Source organism: Esox lucius, chromosome 17 (assembly GCF_011004845.1).
Source record: "Esox lucius isolate fEsoLuc1 chromosome 17, fEsoLuc1.pri, whole genome shotgun sequence".
Taxonomy (NCBI): domain Eukaryota; kingdom Metazoa; phylum Chordata; class Actinopteri; order Esociformes; family Esocidae; genus Esox; species Esox lucius.
In genome coordinates this window covers 11,906,848-11,926,793 of record NC_047585.1, presented here as the reverse complement: position 1 = coordinate 11,926,793, position 19,946 = coordinate 11,906,848, and the positions used below count along the sequence as shown (strand labels likewise).

The following is a 19,946-nucleotide window of genomic DNA, read 5'->3' as shown; positions in this document are numbered from 1 at the left end:
TCTTGGGCCATTACATGTTTTATTTACTTCCCTCTAGCCAACACTGTGGTACATGTTTATCTTTAGCTTCCACAACACCACTTTCAGAGCTCTGTTGGCACTTTAGTAAATTGTAACTTGGCCAGCCTGTTTTTCGGGGCTTGTAGTTTTCACCTTGTGGTGTAGTTCTGCTGGTGAAGTCTTCTGCGGATGGTAGAGACAGACCAATTCTCACCAACCTTCTGGAGACTGTATCTAATCAGTCACACAGTTGTTTGGAACTTCAGTCATCCATTATAGTGGTCTACCTTGGCATACCTGGCTGTTTGCAATGGATGAGGTCACTAGTGTTTTCTTTTTAATTATGTTTCAAATTGTTCTTCTTGGTAAGCCTACAGTTAAGTTTGTTTCTAATATTTTTTAAGCCAATTGCCCACATTTCCAAAAGGCTCAGAATCCCAAAAGATAATCTAAAAACAAATTCCATCTTGATTTTTTTTATTTGTTCACAATGTACAACAAAAATGCAAACACAAACGCATTATAATTACATTCAAGAACCAATGTATTGTACGCTATCCAACTCATCAAGTTAGGTCAAATATTGGGACTTCTGTCTTCAGCATTTCATGTTGTTACTCTGGACTAAACCATACAATACAGTATGGATTTAAAATAGTGTTAAATACAGCCAAGTGTATGTACTACATGTAGGTGTGGATGTATCCAATCCTAGTTAGGATGAACGTAGGAAACCAATGCAATGGTTTTAGCGAGAGCCCAGTAATCAGTGGGCTCTCGCTGCGGTTTTTAGTCAACTGAGTTCGTGTATACTCTGTATACTCCAACATAATATTTGAATGTATAATCGAATCATAAAGAAGTGGAAACGTATTTTCGACTGAGAGGAAGGAACTGCGTACCAAAACGTAATGTATAACTGATATTGTTGGTAATGTCTTTTAATTTCTTCACGCCATGCAGAGTCGTCGCTAGGTTCAAAATACATTTGGGGCTTAGCCACCCAGCCCCCCCTTTCCAAACACGTTTGTTTTGTTTCATCTATGGAAGTTTGCATTGACTAGCTCATGTAGCTAGAAATGTTTCTATACTATTCAGGGAACGTAGCTAGTGTAGTAGTAGTAGCTAATGTAGTGTTAATTCTAATGTAGTGTAGTATTCTTTTGTAACTCAATGTTGGTTGTAGGAAAAAATTGTATGATAGGAATTGTTCACAGGGATACTGTGGACAGGAGAAACACACCTTTTCTAAATGGCTGTCGCTCAACGCCGACTAGCTAAATTACGGTGGGTGTCCACTAGCGGCTATGCGATGTGCGCAGGGCAGTGTGGACCGAGCAGCACGAAGCAAGCGTTGGAGGCACTGAAAAATAGAGCCATGGGCTATATTATGCAAATATCAGATGAATTCCGCTTGCCGACGGTAGGCAACAGCCAATCAGAAAATATGTCAGATACACTTTTCTGCTGGATCTCTTTACATTGGTTTGGAATACTTATTTCTGCTAATAATTAGAAATACTTTTATTTGGTATTATAAAGCTACATCATCAAATACAGAAACATGAAAAACGTAACTAGCTCCTACGACACTTACTAGTAGTACAGCAACTGCTCTCTCCCCTAGAGCAATTTCGATTTTCATTAGCACAATTATCAGGTATCTTACCAGTGTATGATTATCATCCTACTACTACTACTACTACTACTACTTCTTAGCTGTACCGAGCTGTAGGCCAGTAGCAGCTAGCTAGTTACTGGACCTAGTAAACGTGACCGCCTAGCATTGATAAACACAACAAATGGTGTACACGCCCAAAAGCGGCAGGTGAAGAGCAAATCAAGCGAAAAGCCAAAAAGCAGGACACCCACCGTATTATGGCGAGTGCCCATCTGCTTTTAAGCCTTTCACTTGATTTGCTCATCGCTAGGCCGCTCCTGTAGCTAGCTAGACCAGCTACATGGTAGTAGGAGTAGTATGTCAATCTGCACAAGTAGGATACCTGATAATTAGGTGAATGAAAATCGAAATTACTCTATACGAGATATAGCAGCTGCTGTAACTACTAGTGGCGTCGGAGCTGGCTATGTAACTAATGTTTGTGTATTTGATGACAACGTATCTATATAATACCAAATAAAAATGCCTTCCCGATTATTAGTAGCATTCCAAACTAATGTTTGTTTAATTTTTCATCCATTTTGCTATAGGAAAGATTATATGGTAGGAAATATTCTAAGGGGAATCAGCGGAAAAAGGTACCAGACATGCCTTTTCTGATTGGCTGTTGCCAACTGTTGGCAAGCGAAATTTGTCTCACGGTACAGTCACACTGTTTGCGACGCTCAATTAATTTCAATAAAAGGAAGCCCTGTGAGCGAATGGTATGTGGGGCAATCCGTGACGGTGCATTCACACTATTCGCGAAATTTCATCGGCCAGAGTGCTTCGCCTGCAGCATATTTGTGGGTGTGCTTTAGCGCGAACTAGCGTCATAACAGCAGGTAAGGTGTGTATTTAGTTTTGAGAATAGCACATTTGTATGAAGGAACGTCAGATTATTACAATGGTTAAAATTGGAACAGAAACGTAAGCGAAGAAAAAGTTCAGATTTCCCAACTTCATGCAAATCACCCACGCCTATCGCTGGGGACTGACCAATCACAGGCGTTTGCGTATATATTTTTTAAAAAATGCTCTCCATACAATTAAAACAAGAATAATTGTGGAAATAAAATTAAGTTCCATTGCCTGCTTTTGTGACCCTTTAAATTTTTTTATTGTACTTTTTTTTACACATTGTGCGTTGATAACTTTTTTGCAAAAGGCTTGCCCACAAACGGTCAAACGAACCAAATGTAGGCACACGTAAAGCCAAAATGCGAATGGACACGTTCTGTTATGGGGTGTCTATTTTCCTGTGCCTCTCACCACTGTTTGTGACTCAACTGAAAACGAATGGGACGCTAAATATCCGTTTATCTTTGAAATGCCTAGTGGACAGTCCCCATTGACGCCCTCAAGAGACCAGCCAACTACAAACCAAGCGTAGGCACACAAAGCCTAAATACAAAAGGATGCAGCCATCATGTCTGTTTTTTCAGAAGTATAGCGTTAAATATACTGGGGTTCAAACTATTTTAAGGGTCTTGTTGTGCAGTCTATTGCCCCACAACACCCGTGCTTTTCAAGCAGCCTCCAATTCATAAACTGGAAACACAATTCGGTTATGTGATTGGCTGTGAATTACAACATCCAGGCCCCATACCCTGACCAATCATAATCCAATTTACCTGTTATTGGTATGTCTGCAGGTTGTCACAGTGATATAGAGCAGAGTTGGCATGCCATAGCAACAACTGGCAAGATGTTGTATACACCACAGGCAGTGAGGCAGTAAATTAAGTATCTGTTTTTAAAAGGTCTCACAATCATTAACTCTGACGCATAGGAAGACTATGTACGATAAAGGCTATGTTTGATTTTAACCAATCTGAACCGCTTTTGTGTCTTTTAATTACATACTATATTCTAGTGAACAGAAATGTCAGATGTGATTCTTGAAAGCAGGCAATCTAGTACAGTTGATCCTCTTTATCCTCTCGCCTGGTGCAATAGCTAAACTAGGAAATCCATTTGGCCGGATATTTTTAATAAACGCAAACACTTTCTAAACACACTACTACTGTGGACTGTAGTATTTGCCACAATGATGAAATAAGTGCACTCAAAAATAGTGTTGTAATTTAGAATAACTCTTTTGTTGATTTATTGTCTGGGCAATAAATCTATGAGATTGGTCCAATTTAGAGGTCAGGCTTTGGAATATACTGTGGGTTGAAATACTGATCTGTGTTACTTTACCGTAACTTCAAGTTTATATAATAATAATAAATGAATGACTGTGAATATCTGGTAAACGTTTACTTTAAAAACCTGGCTGCTTTAGTTGGTGCATATCTAAGTTGCCTCTGGATGTTGATACAAGACTTGGCTAACAATCAGTATCAAAACAACAAGTGTGTGTGAATGCTGAAGACAGGAGGGTAAACATTTCTGTCCACGGTTTTGGAGTGTTGGTGTCTGAGGAGTGTGTTTGTGTATATGGTGTGTGTGTGTGTGTGTTATGGGGTCAGATTCGAGTCAGCTGATGCCAAAAGCTGGAAGGCATGAAGCTCTCCATCTTGTCAGCGAAGAAACCCAGGGGTGCGAAGAGAGTGCTGAAGAACTGAGGAGGAACAAAACAAACTTATTTCAATACAAAGGCTTCAAAAGCCCACACTAGTGATTGGCAACATTGATGTAATTAATAAACTTCTAAAACGGTGTAACAAAATACACACAGACAGAACTTAAAAACCAAAAGCAAACTATATAGAAAACTCACTGCAACAAAAAAGGTATTTTAATAAGTGCTTAACATGGCAACATTGATGGTAATTAATAAAATAAATCTGCAGGCCCTGTCTTAACTGCTGAGATTCAAATCAATACATTTCCCCCACATTTCTACGCATCTTGAGATGGGATGGTAAGAAAGATGTGCAGATTTAAAACATTTTTTGCAAATTTCTAATTATTTGTAAGTCTAATAAATTTGGTCACTGAACAGGAGAGAAGAAATATGTTTTAAAGCTAATTTGTGGCAAGGCCACAAATTTTGCCATAAGGGGGAAAATATATGAAGATCTAAGGGGGATAATGAATAAAAGTGTAGAAAAAATTGGGGGCAAAAATATTGGCACCCTTGCACATATGTCTGAAGAAATGAACCCATGTACACATCTTTATTTCATTTGCAGTTGAATAAAACCAAAACATCTCAATAACTAACTAAGTCTAAAATGATTCTTTAAAGAAATCCTGAAATATATTATTGGCAACTTCCAGAAGTAGTAAAAATAATTAGATTTCAAGTATATGATTCTCCTGCAATATGAAAAACACTCATCCAACCAGATTGAATAGAGAAAAGGATTAAATCTCCTGTCTTGTGTCACTGTACGTACTTTTCTCAAGAGGTTTAAGGCCCACTGTACCCACCCTCCCTGAAAGTGTCTGCAACATGATCCTTAATGGAAGATCGCAGCCTGAGGATTGTTTGAAAGGTGGAGAAGGAACCTTGAATAACGACCACATAGATTCAAGCTGACCTTCAGACACAAGGTAGGACAGTTTGAATCTCACCATCTGTCAGCAACTAAATGGAATGAGGTTTATGGTAGGAAACCCACTGCTGAGAGAGACAGGAAAGCCTGTCTGCAATTTGCCAAAACACACCTGAACATGCCACAATCCTTTTGGGAGAATATCCAGTTGACAGATGAGACTAAATTAGAGCTTTTTGGTAAAGCCCACCATCTCTATGTTTACAGACAACAAAATAAAGCCTTTAAAGAAAAGAACACCTTCCCCACAACCAAACATGGAGGAGGATCAGTGATTTAGTGGGGTTGCTTTGCTGCCTCTGGCACTGGTACCCAAAAACATGTTCATGGCATCATGAAATCAGGAGAATAAAAAGGCATTTTGGAAACCCATTGTCAGAAAGCTGGGTCTCCATCAAAGGTAATGCGTCTTTGAGCAGGACAAAGACCCCAAACACAAAAGTACTCAAAACATTTGTGGCCAGCAATTAGTCTAGCTCTACATCCCATTGAAACCTGTTAAGAGATCTGAAAACTGCAGTTAGGAGAAGGCTTCCCTTCAAATTTGGGAGAACTGAAAATGATTGCACAAGAAGAGTGGCCCATCTGCCTGTACTGAGTTACATGACGACCATCCATGGCTAAAAGCAGCGTTGATTGAAGTTAGTTTGGCCAAAGGTTGTGTTACCAAATATTAAGTGTTGGGTGTCAATGATCTTGTCAATGCTATTTCTGTTTATTTTCAGATTGAAAAGGTTATATAGTCAACTCAAGAAGTATTGGCACCCTTCATGAAAGCCAAAGTGAATGCAATATTCATATTTTTTGCACTAAAACATAAGGAAGACAATCTTTCATTACAAGACAATCATTTCTCAGAGGACATTTTATTGCATAGTACATATTTTCTGCAAACATCAAATGTATTATGTTCTTTAGCAAAACTAAAGGTTCTGTTAGATTAACAGTAATATTACAGTGGAAACCATATACTTCAGTCAATTTTAAACCTATTTATAGAATTAATTGGGAGTTATTTGAAGAAAGTGCAATGGAGACAATATCTTTGGCCACGAATGCAGCTCCATTTAGAATGATTGATTAAATACACTAAGTTGATTTCCTGAAGTAACTGCTCAGTGTTTCCAGATTTCCAGAGTAAAACTGTTTTACTTTCGGTTCATAAAAAAGTAGTATGTTTGAAAAACATGATGGCGCAATTCAATGTGACAATGGTGTGGGTGTGGACCAGTCATTGAAAATAAATACAGTGGATATAAAGTCTACACACCCCTGTTAAAATGCCAGTTGTTTGTGATGTAAAAGAATGAGACAGATAAATCATGTCAGAACTTTTTCCACTTTTAATGTGACCTGTAATGTGAACCATTCTATTAAAAAACAGAAATCTTCGAGGGGTAAAAATAAAAACCTTACCTGGTTGCATAAGTGGGCACACCCTCTTATAACTGGGGATGTGGCGGTTTTCATTAATCAATCACATTCAAACTCATGTTAAATAGAAGTCATTACACACCATCATTTAAAGTGACTGATTAATCACACATAAAGTTCAGCTGTTCTAGTAGGATTTTCCTTACATTTTCTTAGTTGCATCTAAGAGCAAAAGCCATGGTCCGCAGAGAGCTTCCAATGCATCAGAGGGATGTCATTGTTGAAAGATATCAGTCAGGACAAGGGTACAAAAGAATTTCCAAAACATTAGATATATCATGGAACACAGTGAAGACAGTCATCAAGTGGAGAAAATATGGCACAACAGAGACATTAACAAGTACTGTACGTCCCTCCAAAATTGATGAAAAGACGAGAAGAAAACTGGTTAGGGAGGCTTCCAAGAGGCCTACAGCAACATTAAAGGAACTGCAGGAATTTCTGGTAAGTACTGGCTGTGTGCTACATGTGACAACAATCTCCCATATTCTTCATATGAATGGTCTATGTGGTAGGGTGGCAAGACGGAAGCTTTTTCTTACAAAGAAAAACATCCAAGCCCAGCTGAAGTTTGCAAAAACAAACATCAAGTCTCCCAAAAGCATGTGGGAATATGTGTTATGGTCTGATGAAACCAAGGTTTAACTTTTTGGTCATAATTCCACAAGGTATTTTTGGCACAAAAACAACACTGCACATCACCCAAAGAACACCACACCCACAGTGAAGCATGGTGGTGGCACCTGGAACTGGGGCCTTAGTAATGGTGGAGGGAATTATGAACAGTTCCAAATACCAGGCCATTTTGTCACAAAAACCTCCGGCGTCCGTTAGAAAGCTGAAGATGAAGTTCCCCATTCAGCATGACAACGACTCAAAGCACACATCCGAATCCACAAAAGCATAGCTTCACCAGAACAAGATTATGGTTTTGGAATGGCCCAGCCAGATCCCAGACCTGAATCCAATTGAACATCTGTGGGGCGATCTGAAGAGGGCTGTGCACAGGAGATATCCTCGCAATCTGACAGATTTGGAGTGCTTTTGCAATGAAGTGTGGGCACATATTGCCACGTCAAGATGTGCCATGCTAATATGACTCCTACCCATAAAGACTGAGTGCTGTATATTAAAATCAAAAGGTGCTTCAACAAAGTATTAGTTTATGGGTGTGCACACATGGGTGTGCACTCACAACCAAGTTATTGTGAGTTTTTAATTTTACCCCCTGGAAGATTTCAGTTTGTTTTTCAATTGAATTGTTCATGTTATGGGTTACATTAAAGGTGGAAAAAGTTCTGACATGATTTATCTTTGTCTCATTCTTTCACATCATAAGAACCTGGCATTCTAACAGTGTAGATCTTATATCCACTGCATGAGCAATGGCTGATTGACCAGCTCACCCTTCTCAAGATTATTACATCATACTCTGGCATTTTTGTAACTGGTCTGTTTAAATTGCAAATCTCAGTTAATTCCCCCATTAATTTATGTTTTGGCCACACAACAGATTAATCAACCAAATGATTTATGGATGAGTTAAAGTAAGAACTTGAATGGGATTTTCACTAGAAAGTTGTTTAAAAATACATATATTTATATGGGCCTCCAGAAGGGGGGTAGCCCATCCCTGGCCTTCACCATCCCAGATAATAACCCACAGCTCTAGCTATCTTTGTACACACTTTCAATTAGAACTTTGCCAATGTCCCTGTCTTCAACAAACTACAGAAAGAATGGGAAATCAAACAGAGATACCCTGGCGGTGTATATAGTGGAGGGCAGACAAGTGTATCACTACCACATACTTGGGATCTAAAGTCTAACTCTATGAAATGCACTCCCAAAACAAATAGGGAGAGAGGACCCATAACCCTTGTTGAGGCCCCTCTTTCCAATGTAACCAATTGAAATTGGCCCATGATCACGCATGCAAAAAATGTTTCAACCCCAATAGTTAAATCCGCCATAAACAACACTTTAATGTGTTTATGAAGCAATACATTTGCGAGGCAAACAGATGGTTGTGACAGGATATGAGAAGCAAGGCCCCAGCATTGCTCCAGTATCTAGAGCCACAGCCAAAGCTGAAGTATGTGATGCCATGGTCTTTCTTCCATCCAGTTCCAACCCTCTAGCAATCCTTAATTCATTTGAGGACTATTCATTTAGAGGAAACTGTGCAAAATTTACTTTGCCTCAACCTACAGCAATGACATGGTAAAACCTGACAAACCTGATAGGTTCGTCTCCATGCCCAGTACTCCAAGGATAACTTGGAGTACATACTTTATGTTTACATATTTGCCCATTGATGAAGGTTTCTCCTCAGGTTGGTGAAACTGTTAGTACTGACCCCCATTTAGTCAACAGGTTGATTGTTTGGTCAATGTGCCGCAAGATGTTTTTAAAGGTACACTCCTGTCACATGATCACCCATCTGAAATCTCTGTCCACCTTGCTAAGAAATCATTGGTGTAATGCATCCCCAGCATACAACGACCTACTACATGCATTTTTGTGATTGGTCGTGATCTGTTTGAGGGTGTGGTCACTTACAGACAAGGTGATATCACTTCTTTAAAACTGTGTGATTTTGGATGTGCTCTGCAATTTCAGTGAGGTGGTCATGTGATTGAAGTGTACCTTTAAGCAAATGCGGTGCGCATATCCAGATTATTGACCAGCAGGCTCTTGTTTCGTTTTCCTTGGTTTGGACTGACACATTATTAATATTTGAAACTAATAATAATGTATATTATGTTAACATTTTAAAATTATAAAATATATTTTATCAATGTACAACAGACTTACCCTGAACATTCATAGGCTATAGATTCATTTCATAACTGCTATGGGAAATAGCACTGATTTCAATGTTAGGGGATGGAGAAAGATGTTCTATATACTGGGGAATATCTTTGTGGTATGGTGAGTAAGAAATTAGGCCTACCAAGTTGACAACAACAACCTAGAAACTACATACAGGTAATCTGTACATTTACTGAAGTGTGCAATAATAATAATCCACACCAAATTGAGATTTATCAATGTAAATGCCTGCTTGAGAAGGTTCGTAAATTTACGCACAGCCATGACTGTGAGAAAAATGTACGCAGAGTGCCAAGTAGTGAAATAAAGGAACAGATGGTCAAACATAGGCTAGTGAATTGGGCAAATACATATTTATACTGTGTACTTACACAATATTTATAAATGAGCCCCAGGAGGGTGACATAAAATCTGTAAAGCATCAGATCTCATTGATCTCTTATTAATAGTAATAATATACTAATAACAGTTATAATAACACTATTGCTCCTCATTTATGAAATGTCATCATTCAATGCACTTTTAAAGCATTAGACATGCTGAGTGCATATAGTTGATTTGATTAAAATAAAAATTTCGAAAAGTTAGCTAATCGTTCTAGTAGAAGGTACTGTCGGCTATCACTCAAGCCAGATTTATTTCCTGTCGGGGCAGCCCAGGTGAAACCGTACAGGACATGGCAGGGTGGGAAGGTATAGAGTGTGCTCTTGGTCTAATCTTCACACATTCCTCCGTTGAAGTGTATTTTGTCCAAATCTGCTTGTGTTTATAACGACGAGCCCTTTTGGTAAACATTTCAATAATCACAGGTCAACAGCCGCATCAGCCCAGGGCCTAAACAGCGTGAGTCAAGACGGTTCAAAGTGTTTCAAAACACCCAGTCAAATAAGATATCCACAAACACAAACGTTCGCTGTCGTCATACCACTCCACTCACCTATGCCCGAAAACAACACTGAGCCTCCCATGAAATGGGAGTGAGTTCCAAAACATCTCAAAAGGAATCTAGGACCGTCAATAATCAGAAGAGGAATACGTAGCCTAATAAAAGCCAGTTGAGGAGAGGTAAGACAGCCATGTTGTTGGGACAGGAGGGGATAAGAGGAAGTGTGTGTGTCTTTTTTTGGGGGCGGGGGGGGACCTTTCTGCTTGGCGGAGACTTCTGTTTCTTCTCAGAGAGCCGTCTGGGCCTGGCCCGTTCCTCTCTCTAGCCTCCAAAGGCTTTCATGTGGGGTCTCTATCTGGCCCTTACAAAAACCAGGCTCTCCGGCGCGCTGTAAAACAGCTATCTAGAGGCAGCCGTTCCCATAACAAAAAGTGCGAGCGCGAGACGGCCTCCGCGGGCTTGTTTTTTTGCCCGGGCTAATGGCCCTGCTCTGCTCGGCTGTGTAAAGTGAGAGCTAATAAACAGCAGCGTCGTAAACAGGGGATTAGCGTGACAGAGAGGCCTGGCCAAACGAGTTAAAAACAGAAAATCACGGACAGTCTGCCGCGCGTTCTCGAAAATAAATAAGAAAAAGAGACTAAATAACAGGCATCAAAAGGAACGCCGACGCCCTGGAACTAATGCTTGTGCACTAAGCCCGCGTGAGACTGCTGTCAGCCAGGCGCAGGGCTTTCTCGGCACCCGTATATTCCCATTACGTCCGGGACAGTGGGCTCAGGAAATGCACCATGGGGGCAACGGGAAAGCAGTTTTCATTGCTTTTGATGTTTAACAGGCTTGGCGCATTAAGATATTAAGCCTGGGAACAGCCCCTTGAGAGGAACTGAACGAAGGTGTTAGCCTGCTGTAGAGTGACAGGCACACTTTATCATCCTAAAGCTGATCCTCTGCATTCCCTGGATGGGAGTTCCTGTTCCCCTAAACCACTTCTCTGACAGGGTGGGGTTCTGTGGAAAACTGGCATCATCAAAGTGAGCCGTGTCCCCGGGGTCTGACATGTTAGCTAAAGCTTCTGAGCGGAGGTGCTGTAACGTCTGTATGGAATCTCCTTGTACATCCCACTCACAAGAACTGGAACTGGGAAGCACGGCAACGCCCGGCTATCCTTTTCTGGTTGAGACAGTCTCACGTCGCTTCCCTTAAGAGTTAATGCAGCTCCGTGAATGATCTTCATACTGTGTCATCTGAACTGTGGGCAACGACAACTACCTCACTGGCTCAGGGCTTTAGCCTGAGATTGCGTTTCTGAATCTGTGCCAAGTCGTACAGTCTGAAATATCTACTGGAGCGACAGGATGTGGGACAGCTGGGTTTCATTCTCGCACCTTGGATAGAAAACAGCCCGGTGGGTTAAGGAGCCGAACGTGTAGCCAAAAAAGGTGTCCGGTTTGATTAATGGGTGGGGCGAGTGAGAAATGGCAAAATGGATCTTGCAACAGCTGAGACACCAGTTTGAAAAGCCCAGAGACATTCCCCTACCTTTAGCCCTTGAGCCTAGTTGTTGACAAGAGACGAGAGGCAGACCCACGACAGGTCAACAGGGTCAGAGAGCACGTGTTAACAGCACGGACACCACTTCCTTTACCCCTTCCACAGTTCCCCATTAAAACCAAGTCCGACGTCAGATTATAATTCCTATTACACGCTGATAACCTAGTTTTGGCAAGCACAAATTACCATTGTGTATTCATTTATAAACATAAGAGTACACCCCCCCCAATACTTACTGCTTTGGCAAAGACGCCCATGAGCTCGGGGAACTGATGCGTTAGCATGGCCAGCATGGCGGTGAAGGAGCAGAGGCCCGCTGTGAAGAGGATGAAGAAGGGGAGCTCTTTCTTCGGGTAAACGGACACCTCGTGAAAAGCTGCCACAGAGCGAATAGAGAGAAATGGACAGACAGAAGAGAGAGATGGAGAGGTGAGAGCATGGCGTCAGCAAGGCGCCAACCTTCAGCTGAATTGACCGATGCGTGGCGTGTCCTGGAAAGTAGGGACTGGTCCAAATACTTACAGGGCAGCAGTTCCCGATCTGCCGTTTCCGTACACCCGGGGTAGGGGTAAAACAGGTGACCCTTCTCTAGGGGGTAGGGAATTATCCGAAAAGCTGCAGGAGCAGGAGAGAAATGGGGGGGGGAGCATTGGACGGTGTACGCGCTAAGATTAGTTTCAATGCCAACAACGCCTTTGCACTAACACCTCCAATACGGCAGTGAACGTGCGTCGCCCATCACCAATCACGCTGCTCGTCGAGCAAGCGACCAATTAAAACACACCTATCAATCAACCAAGCAACAAATTGACCAATCAATGAATCCGTGTCCCAATACGTACTGCCTTCCCAGGTACAATGTAACAGGTTTAACGCTCCCTCGGCCCTCTTCCAGTGCTGCAGGTGAAAGAAGGCGTAGGCCACCGCCTCGCTGTCCCCCCTCTTCAGGATGTGTTCTGGAGGCAGGATGAGGCTCTTCATTTCTAATAAATACTACGGGCAGGAAAAGAACACCATGACAGAACGTTAGTCAGAGGCGGTTACAAAACCCTCTTAGCATTTGTCGTCAGTGTGGCTAGCGAACGACAAAATAGGACAACTATTAGACAGCGCTAATAGAAGGCCGGCACCTCATCCACATCCTACTGTGGATGAGAAAACATTTGTCCTCACGTCAGCTGTTTGATAAGAGGCCACTGTTCAAGTGGGGACAATCCAAAGCCACCGTCTACTGGGTTGTTGTTATGTTCGAAGTACACACACACACACACACACACATTCGGTAGCACTTTCCCCAGTGTGGAGGACTGTGTGTGTGTGTGGTGGCATGGCCGTGGAGGTAATCTCCCCCTGAACTGTTCCCCTGGGCGACGGGGGCCGGCTGGGGGATGGGGGGGTGGGGTTGGTGTCTGGTGGGATTCCCGGGCAGCTTGTTTTATAGGACCGTGGGTTTGGGAAGGTTACCCTAAAGATAATCCTGCCTAATCCCCTCACGGTCACAGGCTCAGCCAGCCGGCCCAACTCAGAGCCACCCCGCCCTAGAGGGCCGCACCCAGGGGCCCGGGGGCAGGAGAGGGACACCAGCACCAAACCCTCCACTCCTGTTCCCCAGAGGGACAGACGGCGGAGTTGGTGTGGCGGCTGACCGCAGGGTTTCAGCTGGGACGGTGACTGGTATACTGTGCAGTCCGCAAGTTTTTGGACAGAGACACAAGTTTTGTTCCTTTCCCCCTGCACTCCATCACATTGAAATTACTGAGAGGTTGAAGTGCATTAGTGCTGAGCTGGAGGCTGAAAAATGTGAATAAATTGATCAGAGACATAGCTAAAAAAAGAGAAGCGTAGAAATAAAATGTTAAGATGCAACAACGCACTGGTGAACATAGCAATAACAAACATCCTGGTAGACCACAGAGTAATGGATGACCAAAGAATGCTTTCAATTGTGAAGATATATATATTTTTAACCAGATCAAGGACACTCTCCAGGTTGTGGGCATAGAGGTGTCAAACCATAAAGAGAGCATAACGGTTCTGGGAAGCCTCTGGGAAGGTTTGCTAAAAAGTTTATGAAAAAAACGACAGCGTTCAGGAACAAAGTCTTATGGTCAGACAAGCTGAAGACTAACCTGCACTAGGATGATGGAAAGAGTTTGAGTAAAACTGAAGTAGATTATCTTTATTGATGATGTACCCTGCTAATGGCTCCCCCCGGGAGTACAGAAACGCTACACATACGTATACATATCCAACCCAATGTCTAGCAACTCATTAGAAGGCACCTTGGAGCAGGACAATGACCCCAAACATACTGCTGCAGGGCCAGATTGTGGACTGTGGAAAGAAACAGGAACTGAAGAAGGCTGCTGTACAGGCCTGGCAGAGCACCACCAGGGAAGATACCAAGCATCTAGTGATGACGATGGTTCACAGAATTCAGGCAGTCATCAAAGCAGAGGATTCGCAACCAAGTCCTAAATTAGACAACTTTATTTCCAACTATGACAATTTGTCCAATTACTTTTGGTCCACTGAAATAGAGGGACTCTGCATAAACAATTCCCATACATTTCGGGGTTTATGGGTTTAAAGTCCCACAAATTACAGCCAGTCTGCACTTCTTACCCTCTTAATTGTTGTTTCATTTCAAATCCAATGTGCCCGGATACAGAAGGGAAAAAAAACATCACTGTCCAAATACCTATGGACTGCAGCGTATGCCCTGACGAAGTCTTTACGTTTTTAGAACAGGCACCATTCAAAATGTTATTTTCATCAGAAAGTACTCTTTCTGTCTGTGTCTTCGGACAAAACGTTTCTACCTGCTGATTAACTACACCCACCTGGTGTCCCGGGACTAAATCAGGTCCTGATTAGAGGGCGAGAAACAAAACAGTGGAACAGGCTTTGAGGTTGAGAGATGAACATTAAGGGTGTAGAATGACTGCATTCTTCACTGAATGTTACCAGCACGAATACCAGATCTACCAGAGCCTTAGATAAGAGGGTAGACGGTTAACTAAGAATTTGACTGGCAGCTGTTCCGCCTGGCATGCCCTGGCATAAGGCTGGGTAACACCTCGGTCCTCAGCGTTGCCCGGCTCCACTCTACACAACCCCTCCCCACCCCCGGTTGTCTCTTTGATGAGGGGATTGAGTTGCACCGACGTTCCCCTTTTATCTTGGAACACTCCTAAGCCGGAGCAGGTCTCATAAGCCCCTCTTTGATTTTAATCTTTGGCATTTAGAACAATGGTACTCATCGATGACAATGACATCAGCTAGCCCCTGGCTTGCGTAGGATACAGGTGACCCTCTGGGCGCTTCTGGCACCTCACAGGACGATGATATTGATCCTGTACACTGGTTTTGTACTCAATTCCCATCCTTCCAGTAAACATGTTCTGGACAGGGCAAGGAGAAGCAGATCCTAGATCTGTTGCCAAGGCCCTTTTTCCTACCAGGCAGAGTGTACCTACTGTTGCATTTCAGGCCTGGCGTCACGCCTTCCTTCTGGTGCCTGACCGGAGGCTCCCTGCACCCTTCACCCCACACACAGGAAAGACACGGGCTACCAGGCACGACATACTCCAAGTGGGACCCGCCGAAATTGTGCAAAAAGTTATTCAGTCGGCCCAACATTTGACCAACCCTCTTTATGACTCTTCAACTTTCCTAGGTGGGGGGGGGGGGGCCTGATTGGGATGGACGGAGAGTAAGAGTGGAGAGTACGTGGGGGGCTGGGGGGGCGAGCGGAGCTCAGAAACAGCTGGGTGTGAGGAGCCTCTAGTGCAGTCTGCTCATGTGATGTAGCATGATGTCCATATATAATCCTCTCTGGCCATAACACTCCCATGCCTGACCTCCCAGAATGCCTATAAATCATGCCTTCATTACACCACTGTTCCTAGATGGGGGACAGGCCGGCCGGCCGATGGGGGACAGGCCGATGGGGGACAGGCCGATGGGGGACAGGCCGATGGGGGACAGGCCGATGGGGGACAGGCCGATGGGGGACAGGCCGGCCGATGGGGGACAGGCCGGCCGATGGGGGACAGGCCGGCCGGCCGGCCGATGGGGGGTTACCGACTAGCTGGAAAGATGGTTGGCTGTTGAGGGGGTCACGTTGCAGAGGCTTGGGGGGGTGGTGGGGGGGGGATCGAGGGTCTCACTCGCTGATTGAAGAAGGGAATGCGGGGAAGCTGCTGAGAATGAAAGCCCACCCACAACAGGCCCAGAGCACCTCGCTCCAGTCCAGTGAACCAGTGGCATCTGTGTGTGAACTCCGGCTGCTGGGCAGAAAACAGCCCAGACCAAGCATTCCTCTGCTCTACAGCTACAGGTGCACTTAGTGACCATTCAGACAGGTCATGACACAGCTCCGCAGGGACACACAAAGTAGTGCCTCGATAAGATCTCGACGGGACTCACCTTGACGAGGATAAAATCAATCAATCAAATCGGGACAATTCTGACGGGAACAGACTGACCAGGAAATGATCTCGCCAGCGGCAGAGTATCTAACGACACCACGTGACAAAGCCCATCCACCCCTGGGCTCCTGGTGACACGTTTTGACAGCACCCCCCCAGCAAAAGACTAGAACGGGGGACAACCTTCTTTAACGGGAAAAGAGACTGAAACACATGGGAGGATTTATTCAGCATCTCCGAGCTCAGCGCTTTAAGGTATCGTCCTAAACAATCTCTGGGATCACTAAGTTAGTGTCCGAGCCGCCCTGGTAGTGTGTCAGCGCCCGGGGTGGGGGTTTTAGGCAGAGAAGAGGGGGCGGCGATGCCCCCGGGGCGGGGTGGGGGGAGAAGCTCAGGATGGGGGCCCTCACATCAAAGCCTGCATCAAAGCAAGTTTCCCCCTCGCTGCCTGTGACTGTCACACATAGCAGCTCACACACACACACACACACACGTGAGAGTAAGTGCGTGTGTGTGTGTGTCTTTCACTATGGGACATCCAAGCCTAATCCCTGTGGGAAGAGATGGGGTGGTTTCTGACTGTCTGTCTGCAGAAGGGGCCCCTTGTTGTTGGCCAGACCAGAGCCTAGTCATATCCATGATCAGACAATGCACCTCAGGGTCCACTTCAGTACGTAGAAACCCTTTGAAAATGGGGGATGTGCTACCTGACCTTGCATAATAAGAACCCGGGTTTGGGTGTTAAGTTGCAAACCCTTTTGCTATGGTATGTCCAACTGAACAGGACCCAGATCTCACTGTGAACAAACTCACTGATAGATATCATGTCAGCGGAATAATAATGAGTGTGTTCTTTACCCATGTTCAACTGCAGTGGAAATGAGTACAAGCGGTTCACAGAGGTCCGGTCAAGCACATAGTGAGTTGTGCTTAGCAAATACTGACACCTTCTGGCTATTTCAGGTCATTACAAGTCTTGTAGGGGAGCAATCTGAAAAATCTTCATCTAGAGAAGCTAATGCCCTCTCTTCTGTCCCCCCCAAACAAAGAAGTACCAAACTAAATAGCTACAGTATCACACTTTTTTTTTTTTATGTTTTGCTCAAATTAATCTAACTGAATGTTCAACAGACAAAGTTATGCATAAGACTATGTTTCACCCACTAAAGGTTAAGGTCAGGATGTGGATTGGGTAAGCCACATCCAGACCTGTGGCTGAGGGACTGACCTTTGGCACATGTGGGTTGAACTCCACAGCTCTGTGTATAGCCTCCACGGCGTTCATCTCTGCAGTGCTCAGACCCCGCCGAGACGCTGCTTCAGGAGAAAACCTGCCAAGGATGGAGAGACAGGCCAGTGGTACGACAGAAACCAAGAAGGCAGCTTCAAATGGGGGATATCCTACACTTCCATTGAACTAGATTTTTTGCCAGGAGTAGGCATGATGTGAGTCTAGGAAACTAGTCCTTGATGCCCCATAAACAAGTATTGAAAATGAGACAGAATTCCTATACTTGCATAGGCTCATGATAAAAGAAATGTAATTGATGGAAATCTCCTGCATGGTTAAATGTATCAATACAGTCAGATCACTGTCAATGTTAAAATAGCTCGGCCTGATTTGCTCCCACCTAGCGGGCGAGTAAGTGTTGTGAAATATATAATTCCCTACTACTGAACATACACAGTTTTATGGAGATTCCCATATATTACAATGCAAAACTTCGACATAGATTCCATCAAAATGAACTGCCTTGCTCTGTATGCAAAGTTACAACGTGGCAATTGGTGGTTTTGGAACTGGTCGATTTAACTGGTGATGTCACAATGGTAAATGTAATCCCATTGGCAGTCAGCCCAGGCAGTCAGCTCCACTAAAAGGGGATTGTCATTTTCATTGCATTATTACATTTACATTATTACATTCTTTAAATGTCCTTAACTGTACTGAGCCATCAAAGCTGGGATTAAAAAAAAAAAACCTATTGTGAACTTATTGCAACTGTTTTGTCGTACAGAATGGACCTCATTCACCAATATCTTCTTACGTTTTTTTACTTAAATTTGTTTGTGAAAAAAGTCCTAAGAAAGGTCTACATCAGATTCATGACGTGTTCTTAAACAGCCGAATTGTTCGCACCTATGTTCTTATAATGATGAATCTCATTGTCCTCGTAAATTGAAAGCATGTGCCAATTGTTCCTAATTAGCATAAGTAAACGCCCTCAGAATCCCCATAAAAGGGCATGATTCTGCAGGTCAGTGTGCACACAAATCACACACAGAGGTTGAATCACATACTTGCATAATATATAGCATGCCAGATTAGTATAGGTAGTGCCAGCTCTAGACATTTGGGGGTCCTAAGCAAAATCTGATTTGGGGCCCCCTCTCTTCTATTGGTTGGGGGTTCCCTAGCAGTCAGAGGCCGCCTAGCAGTTGGGGGCCCTAAGCGGCTGCTTCTGTTGCTTATGCCTGGAGCCGGCCCTGATTATGCGAGAAGATTAGTATGTCCCAAACCATAGCACACTGAAAATAGTATGCCAAAAGTTCCCAGATGGTCAATTTCTGGTGGATTTTCGAAGTATGCATTCGTGCATGCTTTTTGGGGATATATAGATCACAAGCCCTTCTGCAGTAAAGGAAAAAGGGTTTCCATGATTCTTTCGTCTTTTCACTTCACGAAAAAGTCAGTTATTGTCACCTATATTGATTGATTCAATAACTATGTCATTCACGTAGGAAAGAAAAATGAACATTGCTGTGCCATGAAATGAAACAGCTTTGGCAGTGTAAAGTTCGTCTTCAGTCTCGCTAACATGGGCTCAATTCTTAGGAATATTCCAATTAGTAAGAAACTAGTATTACTGGTGTGTAAGCTATTGAAACGGCCAGTGACAAAGGTCATACAGTTCCTAGATGCTATGTGTGGTGGAAGTAAACTTCATAAGAAACATTAGTTGGTTTAACACAATGCTTAATGGTAAGTATTCAAACTTTGCGTGAAGTCAACACGTGAAAAAATTATCTAATGTTGAGACGCATTTTTATGATGAAGTAGTATAAAACTGTAAAATTTACAAAAAAAACTACAATTATTTGGCACAAACATGTCAACACTCCAATTTGAGTAAGTGTGCTCGAGTGTGCATCGATTCTGTTTTTACCCAAGAACAAATCCCAAAAAAGAAAACATTAGTGAATGACAGAATATTTGTAGAAACTGCATAAGTGGGTTTTAAGAATGGTTGGTGAATGAGGCCCAATCAGCCCAAATTACAGGAATAAAGCTCCTACGTTTGTATGCAAAGTAAATGTAAAAAAACACTATAAGGTTAAAATGTGGTTAGAAACCACCAATAATGTTGATATGCTGGATGGTCAGGCCTGGTTTTAATAGCTGTCTATGAACTTCAGAGAGGATTCCTCAGCTTTTACCAAAACTCAGATGGGGTTGCCACTTTGTTTTTGTTAAAATAATTATTCCAGCTTTAAATCTAATCTAATGTTGCCCAACATTTCCATCAGAATGTAAATTTGTCTTTCCAAATTGACATACTTATCTGATACAGCCCGTGCTTTCAGCAGTGCAGATGTGTAACATATAGTGGCTGACTTTGGCAAGCTGATATCTACAA

The 19,946-nt window shown here is 43.2% G+C and overlaps 1 protein-coding gene across 1 annotated transcript in view; it reads right to left on the bottom strand.

The window, feature by feature from the left end:
• Positions 1-466: 466 nt before the first annotated feature.
• st7l (suppression of tumorigenicity 7 like) overlaps positions 467-19,946 on the bottom strand; it is a 23,306-nt gene continuing 3,826 nt past the window's right edge. Inside the window, exons 10-15 of the mRNA XM_010893072.4 lie at positions 19,868-19,940; positions 17,537-17,639; positions 12,718-12,868; positions 12,398-12,490; positions 12,112-12,251; positions 467-4,229 (exon numbers count right to left, since the gene is read on the bottom strand). Coding sequence (XP_010891374.2) covers positions 4,134-4,229; positions 12,112-12,251; positions 12,398-12,490; positions 12,718-12,868; positions 17,537-17,639; positions 19,868-19,940 — 656 coding nt within the window. The 3' untranslated portion in view covers positions 467-4,133. The remainder of the gene's footprint in view (positions 4,230-12,111; positions 12,252-12,397; positions 12,491-12,717; positions 12,869-17,536; positions 17,640-19,867; positions 19,941-19,946) is intronic.